This window comes from Euprymna scolopes, chromosome 44 (assembly GCF_053919585.1).
Source record: "Euprymna scolopes isolate OS-2025 chromosome 44, ASM5391958v1, whole genome shotgun sequence".
Taxonomy (NCBI): Eukaryota; Metazoa; Mollusca; class Cephalopoda; order Sepiida; family Sepiolidae; genus Euprymna; species Euprymna scolopes.
In genome coordinates, this window is record NC_136525.1 from 35,725,415 (window position 1) to 35,735,024 (window position 9,610).

The following is a 9,610-nucleotide window of genomic DNA, read 5'->3' on the forward strand; positions in this document are numbered from 1 at the left end:
GAGGGTTCAGGATAGAATCGTAAACAACATTTTTTGTATGAATTCTAAAACAGAGGTGTGGTTTGGTGGGATGACGGTACAGTGAGAGAGCCAGAAAGATCCGTGGCATTATACGATTAATGATGATGATGATGATGATGATGATGATGATGATGATGATGATGATGAATTGGTTATTTTTTATAAAAAGAACCCAAGTTCTTGTACCGGAAGAATATCCAGTAAATAAATTGTTTAGTAAATCGTTTTTTTTTTTTTTTTCATTTCCATACACCAAACATGGATATAAATATAACAAAAATATCCGCTGGGTCATAAGCTTCATTTCGGTAACTTACTTGCCTGTGTGATTTGCCTGTAGGCTGAGATAAACCGCGTCACACACACACACATCAGGAAAATTTAAATAAGATGTTTAGCAGTGTGGGACGTTGTTTATTATCCTAGTCAGAAAACAAGGTTAAGCAGTGCGTGTTTCTATTTAGTCCTTGTAATCAAACCTTTACGTCCGGTTAACAGACAAAGAAGGAGTGTGAAAGCTGGCCGTTAGGTAAGGCCTACTTACTCCTTTAGTAATTTAGGTTTGAAAACCGGATAATTTGTTTGACTCACCAGCTCTAGGAAGGTTGTTGATTAACTAAGAAAACTTTACTTTACCTGTTTAGATATAATACTAAATCAGAATATTAATAGTTTATAAGTTTTTATTTTGTATTTTCTAGGTTTTTGCTGCACAAACATGTAAGTTCGTGATCTAGGGACTCGCTTAACTGCCTTGGCCCGACAAAAAGAATGAGTCTGCGAGCTGAAAGAGAATACATGTCTATAAAATGTATAAGACATTTTTTGTCATAAATTATAGCAGACTTTTCGTCGATTTTAACTTTTATGTACTATGTTTCTGATTTGTTTTTATACTAGCCTGGGTGCCCGGTATTGCTCGGATGTTTAGAGGTGTGTGTTGAGAAAAAAAAACTGGTAGTAGGCAGGCAGGCTCGAACCCGTACTGCGAAGGAGGGCGAGAACGTGAAAAATAAACTGTGACGTCTCTGGCTGAAGGTTTAGATTAAGGCTAGTCAATTGAAAAGAGGGGATGACTTCCGAAAATATCGGCGAAAAAAGCGTTCCCTCCTTGTAGAAAAGAGCCCAATTTAGTGTGAAATAATTAATGTTTTTAGCGCCAATTTTTCAATGTTTGTCGTTCGATGGGTCGAGCTCATAACAATACTAATCTCGTGAAAATCCATCGCCTCTGTCGAAAGTTTATATATGTAAATAATATATAAATATATATATATATATATATATATATATATATATATATATATATATATATATAAAGTGAAAGTGTCTGTGTGTGTATCTGTGTGTCTGTGTGTCTGAGTACATTTCCCTACGCAATAACTCTGTCATGTTTAAGTCTACAGACTCGAAATTTGATATAAAGGTTACTGAGATTTGGGAAAATCTTTGTAATCGGTTTTCGGACAAAAATTTGGCGATTAAGGGGTCAAATTTCAACGATTTGACCTTTGAGAACTCTACCAAACCCCTCCGACAATTTTGGGTCTAAACACTTGAAATTTTAGATATAGGTTCCTTGGTCATGGATCTAACTTAATAATTTGATTTGAGCCCAAAATGATAAATTTTAAGGGGGGATAATAGGGGACAAAGTTTTAAAAAATTGACCTCTGCGGTCTCTTCCAAATTACTCAGACAATTTCTGGTCTAAATATTTGAAATTTTACATAAAAGGTAATCAGATAGGGCAAGCTTTTTCATTAGTTTGTGTCGAAAATTTTTAGTTACCAATATATAAATGTATGTATATCTGTTTGCATGTCTGCCTTAAACTTTCAATAGAGGCGGCGGATTTTACCATGATCAGTATTGTTTTAAAGTTCGATCTCTCATACGACAAATATCGACAAATTGGCTAAAAACATTAATATCTTCCCCTTCAACTAGGCACTTTTCTACAGGGGGGGGGTCACTTTTTTCGCCGATATTTTAGAAAGTTATCCACTCCTTTAGATTGTCTAGCCTTAATTTAAAAAAATGTCGATTTGACCTTTGAGAACTCTACCAAACTCCTCCGACAATTTTGGGTCTAAACACTTGACATTTTAGATATTGGTTCCTTGGACATGGATCTAACTTAATAACTTGATTTGAGCCCAAAACAATAAATATTAAGGGCTCATAATAGGAGTCAAAGTTTTAAAAAATTACCGTTATTTGGGGTTTTTTTGTTTTTGTTTTTTTGTTTTGTTTGCTCAGCATACACCTCCAAACACCCGGGCAACGCCGGGCACCTATTGCTAGTATATCTTTAAAAGTGAACGTGTCTGTGTGTGTGTGTGTCTGTCTGTCTGTTTATCTATCTGTCTGTGTGTCTGTGTACATTTTCCTTCGCAATAACTCTGTCAATTTTTAGTATACTGACTCGAAATTTGAGATACGGGGTACTGAAATTTTGGAAAATCTATGTGATCTGTTTTCGGCTATAAATTTGGCTGTTAAGTGGTAAAAGTTCAACGATTTGACCTTTGAGAACTCTACCAAACTCCTCCGACAATTTGGGATTTAAACACTTGAAATTTTAGATATAGGTTCCTTGGACATGGATCTAACTTAATAACTTGATTTGAGCCCAAAACAATAAATGTTAAGGGCTCATAATAGGAGTTAAAGTTTAAAAAAATTACCTTTTTTTTTTGCTCAGCATACACCTCCAAACACCTGGACAACGCCGGGCCCCTGCTAGTATATCTATAAAAATGAACGTATCTATGTGTCTGTTTGTCTGTGTGTCTGTGTACATTTTCCTTCGCTATAACTCGTTAATTTTCAGTCTACAGATTCGAAATTTGAGATACAGGGTACTGACATTTCGGAAAATCTATGTGATAGGTTTTCGGCTAGAAATTTGGCTTTTAAGGGGTCAAAGGTAAATGATTCGACCTTTGAGAACTTTACCAAATTCCTCCGACAATTTTGGATCTAAACACATGAAATTTTAGATATAGGTTCCTTGGACATTGATCTAACTTAATACATCATTTTCAGCCCAAAACAATAAATGTTAAGGGGTCATAATAGGGTTCAAAGTTTAAAAAATTGACCTTTTTTTTGCTCAACATACACCTCCAAACACCCGGGCAACGCCAGGTCCCCATGCTAGTATATATATATATATATATATATATATATATATATATATATATATATATATATATATATATATATATATATATATATATATATATCAGAATATTTATAGTTTTTAAGTTTTTCTTTTTGGTATTCATTAAACTACTTGTAGAACAGAATACAACATTGCGGCGATTGTACAGAGGTTGGAGAATGGTTCATAACTTCTTCCAGTTGTGATGATTGTCAGCTTCCAGTTCATTTTTGGTATTCCTCTTCTTTTCCTGACAGAGTTCAACCGGAACTCTTGCTTAATAATTCTATTTTAGGAAATGCCTGATTCAAGATGTATGAAGTTCCCGTTTATTTTAATATATATATATTTCTAATATTCATGACGTTTGCTCTTTCTCAAGGTGGCTTGTTTGAAGAAAACAAAAAATTTGAATTGTTGAAAATTGACGACATCCTCTATTGATGATGGAGTGATCATTTTACAGATCAAATGGAGCGATCGAACTACCAAACAAGAAGTCAGAGACCGCCCTGGTCTCTGACTACTTGTTTGGTAGTTCGATCGCTCCATTTGATCCGTAAATGTAAAATAAAAATCAGAAAAATATCATCGTTTGTCACTTTTAATATCGTCAAGTCATATGGGGGTGGTTAGGGGTTGTTTAATAAATAAATGAATAAATGAATAAATAAAATGACAATAACAAAAATAACAAAGATACTTGTTTTAAATTTAAGGCGACCCACATTTTTAATCCGTGATAATAGGTTTGCAACTCCACTGGAGACTCCCTCCACTTACAGTCTCCTTTTGAAATGTTAAGTGGTTTGGCCTCAGACTAAAGACCTGTCCTGCAAAAAAGTTCCTGTGGCGTAACAGTCTAAATATATAATAGTTAATTTTTTAGATGAGGATTCATATTTCGTATCATTTGAATTATTCAGACTACTGTTCTCATCTTGAGATGTACCTTGTCGAACTTGGGAATCTGCACGGAATTCATAACGGAAACTTTTATTAAGTTTACGGCGGTAGCATGCTCTTGTTCAGTCAGTCATAATTGGGTAAAAGTTCTAAGTAATTGGCGATTGTATTTTAAAATCACCCGCACATAGGATTGGAGCTTTAACCTACAGAATAATGTAACTTACAACTGAACTTTGTCAAGTGCTTTATCCATTACGCCACGTGTCCTTGCGGACAACAAATTTCTCAAGGATATAGAAAGATTTTATGATTTAACAAGATACACCCGAAGAAGGTTGGTGGTTACATCGGCCTAAACATTGTGTGAATAATTCTCAAAATAAGAATAGTAGTCCTAATATTCCAACTAATACAAATAATCGATAACAGTTATTAATTCTAAAATGACTAATTATTGATCTTTGTTTTCTGTTCTTCCATTACAGCTACTGTTGATTCCTGATCAGTTAGCATGTATCGATACATGAACCGTTATCAAAATATGCTAATTGGACACAATGGAAAATACAGGAGTATGGCGGAACAGATGTCGCGTATGTCCATGTCCCCTTCAGAAAGAATGATGGACCCCGGCTACTATGACTACTACGGGAATGGCCACGATGACCACCGTTACTACAGAGGATCCATGTATGACAGAGATGGTTTCTGGTTAGGTAATGACGGGCATTATTGGTATGACAACTGGATGGACAATCCCGAGAGGTACATGGACATGTCAGATTATGAAATGGACATGCAAGGACGCTGGATGGACAAACACGGACGTTACTGTGATCCATTCAACCAATGGGATTGCAACACGTACTATTATTATCCGTATCACTCATATGGGCGTAATATGTTTTATCCTGAAATATATATGGACATGTCCAAATATCAAATGGATATGGAAGGACGCTGGATGGACAAGAAGGGGCGTTACTGTGACCCGTTCAACGATTGGAGTTACAATCGGTATTATTATTATCCCGATTATTCGTACTTCAATATGTTATTTCCTGAAAGATGGTTAGACATGTCCAGCTACCAGATGGACATGGAAGGACACTGGATGGACCTGTATGGACGCCGTGTGAACCCTTTCTCTCATTGGATGGACGATGGAAATATGTATTGTCATCAATACGGATTCTACGATGATTGGTGTATGGACCACCCCGAGGATTGGATGGACATGTCCGGATACCAAATGGACATGCAGGGACGCTGGATGGATTCGAAAGGACGCTACTGTAACCCGTTTGCGAATTTTTTTTACTGTTACGACATGCAGTATCATGGAAACAATTCATTTTTCGGTCATCTCCCAGGGAACCGGATGTCGATATGCCGTTATCCGATGGACACTCACGGACAATGGATGGACAATCAAGAACGATATGATGGTGATTACTGACAAAAGATGAAGTGATTAAAGCGCATAAAACAGTGAACATTAAATAAAAAGAACAATAATGATATATATATATATATACATACATATATATATATATAAGTGTATACATGTATATAGATGTATTATATATACCATATATATACATAAATATATCGTGTATGCATATTTTATACACACACACGCACACACACACACACATATATATATATATATATATATATATATATATATATATATATATATATATATATATATATATATACATGAGACAATACCTGTTTAAATATTTTCGTGCTGATCATTTCTAGTTTCTTTATCCGTTTTCTCGTTTCTGTAAAGAACTGGCTGATGTAACAATCATAGTCGCTTATTATCCGATTACTTTCAGATCCGTCCATATCCATCGTCGGGAATGGTTTACAATAAAGAGTTTAGGATATTTTGATCCCGTAAATCTCACGTTATTAACTATGTCACTGCGTTTTATCTTACCTTTTGTAGGCATTAAAAACCATAAGAATGAAAGGATCAGAACCAAAATATGTAGACATGGAATTATCTATAATATTTAATGAAACATGCTTAACGTAAAGAATGTTACATGTATATATATATATATATATATATATATATATATATATATATGTGTGTGTGTGTGTGTGTGTGTGTGTGTACATATATATAAATAAATACACACATATAAATACATATATATAAATAAATATACATATATATACATATATATATAAATAAATATAAATATATATGTACATATACATACATATATATTTTTATATAAATATATAATTATATATATACATATATATATATAAATAAATATAATATATATACATATATCTATATACATATATATACATATGTATATACATATATATATGTGCATGTGTGTGTGTGCATAGATATAAACAAATATACATATATATACATATATATAAATAAATATGCAGAAATATATATATATATATATATATATATATATATATATAAGAATAAAATATCCATCCCTGGTCGGTAAAAATAAAACCCTCGAACAGAAGAGTTTTGCATCACTTTTATGTCGCCTTAAGAAGATTAAAATTCAAGTATAATGACACTAAGCCTCATGCCTAAAATCCTTCTTCTAATTCATTACATTATTTTGATTCTAAAAATATCTTACATTTAAGGCATAAGTTTAAAGACAAAATTCAAGAAATCTTGCTTGGTTGATGCCTAATACGCATGGATCAAATTTCATAAAGACTGAAATCTTACCTAACTTTTAATATATATATATATATATATATATATATATATATATATATATATATATATATATATATATATATATATATCTTTTATAAAACATCTTCCACTTCTTGTAGTAATAATAAAATAATAAATATTTATTGATTTAAACTTCCAGTAAGACTAAAATCTCTAGATAACACCCTCACAAGTGTCTTTTTACGTTTGAAAAAATACATGCACATTTAAGATATGTTTTTACATGAATTAGGACAAAATAACAATTTTATAGTAAAATATTTAGAGATTTATAAAGAATAGGAATCGGTAATTTTATTGGAATCGAGAATTTAGTACGGAATCGGGAATTGTATCGGAATTGGGAAAAATATTTCATGGTCCCATCACTAATATATATATATATATATATATATATATATATATATATATATATATATATATATATATATATATGAAAAAAAGAAAACTAAAAATTGATTCACTATTTATAAAATTTCATTTCATTTTTATATATTAATTTTTTATATTCTATAGTTTTTTATATTTTATAGTTTGCTCTTTCTCATGATTTCTTGTTCGAATAAAACATAGAAGTTATATAGTTGAAAATAAATGGTTTGTGTGTGACGTATTTTCAAATTATTGACTTCTATGTTTCGCTTTAAACTGGTCATTTTGAGAAAGTCTGACTTTTAAGGAGTTTCTTTCAACTGGATTTTCAGCCTAGAAACATTACCAGAATTCTTAATAGTAAATAAACAATAAACAACTAATGCGCCTGCCAGTGCAGCGTCCTTCTCTATGGAACATTTTTGATTATTCCAAATTGTTCCGAAAGTGTTCTTATTAGAACATTTTATATATATATATATATATATATATATATATATATATATATATATATATAATCCAAAAGTAAAAATGACATTAGATTTCAACGATGTTGTATTGATAGTACTCTATTAAATGTTTCGCTTCAAACCTGTCGTTCGAGAAAGTTTGGATTTTAAGGAGTTTCTTTCGGCTGGATTTTCATCCTAGAAACATTACCAGAATTCTTAACAGCAAATCAACAACTTAATAAATAATAACTAACACGACTGCTAGTCCTTATATATGGAATTTTCTTGATTATTCCAAATTGCGCCGAAAGAAGTAACTAGAACATTTTAATGTTCTATAGAATTTCATAACAGAAGTTTTTTTATCGTTCAATATTGTTCCAAAAACAATTTGAATAGAATATCTTAATACTCTAATAATTTTTATAAGGAAAATGCCCTTTCATAGCAGGTACATAATAGTAATATGTTCAGTAACAAAACAAAAAGAATTATACACACATACGGGTGTTGATACGTGCTGTTTTTCTCTTCTTTCCATGAGTGGCTGTCAAACGTATTATGTGTTTAACGTGGACGAATAAAATTCTTCTCGTGCATGTAAGGCAGACGGAGACGTTCGCTGAGTTTTCTTAAATGTTTTATTGGAAGAGAATGGATTTAGGAGAGAGATTAATGTTATATTTACAAACTGTTTACTTCTTAAACTCTACTCTCTTACTTACTGAAATGAGTGACGCAAGCGGACACACATTGAAGTAACATTCATCTTAGGTTTTTCTACATTATTAGTCGTGTCTCGCATGGCTTCCAGAGAGAGACTGATCTAAAAAAAAAAAAACTTAATTTCTCTAACTCGAAAAACGTGACGTCACTTATTCGTAATCGTTCGACTCTTGTTTTGTCTACAGCGTTTGATCTCTACTTCTTGCCTCATCTTCACACCACCTGTATCTGCGAACGATTCTGCTAGCAGACAAAGGTTTTCCCAACATTCACTGAATGTGCACTTAGTAAAACTTCACACTAACTTAATTGCTATAGACATAGGTAACCCTATGTTAGTAGCAGCTTATTGGCAGCTGTTTATTGCCTGAATGCGAGGTTGTTCGTGAACTACGTAAGCCTATTACTAAAAAAATTATGTATGATTAATTTTATAAGTATATGTCTGTGTGGGTGAGCGGTTTTCTGATAGTATAAGTAATTGTATCAAACTTGATTTATTTATGCAATGTAGTTAATGGAATTGTAATGTAACAGAGAGCAGACGCGCGTATTATAGCATCAGCAGTTGTACGACAGTCAAACTATACAAATGACCGAGCCGTGTGCGACGTGACGTCATAGTCAGGAAGAAGAAAAGAAAAAGATTATAAAAAAGAAAAACGTGGCCCGAGAATGACAGAATAGAGAGCGACAAAGAAAAGTCGTGTCGTAAACATGACCGGACAAAGACAGAATACCACGTGTTCGACACGACAGTGTTTTGTTAAACACATTCGATTACGAGAAACCTTTTTAACAAGACACAAAGCGTTTTTATGGAAATATTTGTAAATAAAGATGTGTTGTTTTGACAGAAAAAAGTGAGTTGAGTTCTGTCCTTGTCTTTCTTTCCTTGCGATTGTCTGCACACAACGCGTGAGCCACGAGTGTTGACATGTAATCACTACGTTACAATTGTACCGCTACTTTAAAAGTTAATTGAAGGTCGAGGATCATGCTGTGTTTTTTTTTGGGGGGGGGGGTGAAGGGCAAGTATGAGAATTTGTTCTTCTATGAATAAAAGTAATAGAATTTTGATAGTATAGGGTAATGTCGGTATTAATTTTTTTGTATCATCAGAAGTAACAGGTGTCATAACGATATGTAAATATGTACATTGTTTGATTGTACAGATGGTAGTTTTGTAATATTTTAATAAAATGTGAAAGTTAT

At 32.5% G+C, this 9,610-nt stretch overlaps 1 protein-coding gene across 1 annotated transcript in view; it reads left to right on the forward strand.

Annotated features, from left to right (window-relative positions):
* The window catches only part of LOC145268791 (uncharacterized), a 36,868-nt gene extending 27,608 nt beyond the window's left edge, over positions 1–9,260 (forward strand). The window contains exon 2 of the mRNA XM_080124405.1: positions 4,585–9,260. Coding sequence (XP_079980531.1) covers positions 4,611–5,558 — 948 coding nt within the window. The 5' untranslated portion in view covers positions 4,585–4,610 and the 3' untranslated portion in view covers positions 5,559–9,260. The remainder of the gene's footprint in view (positions 1–4,584) is intronic.
* Positions 9,261–9,610: the final 350 nt, after the last annotated feature.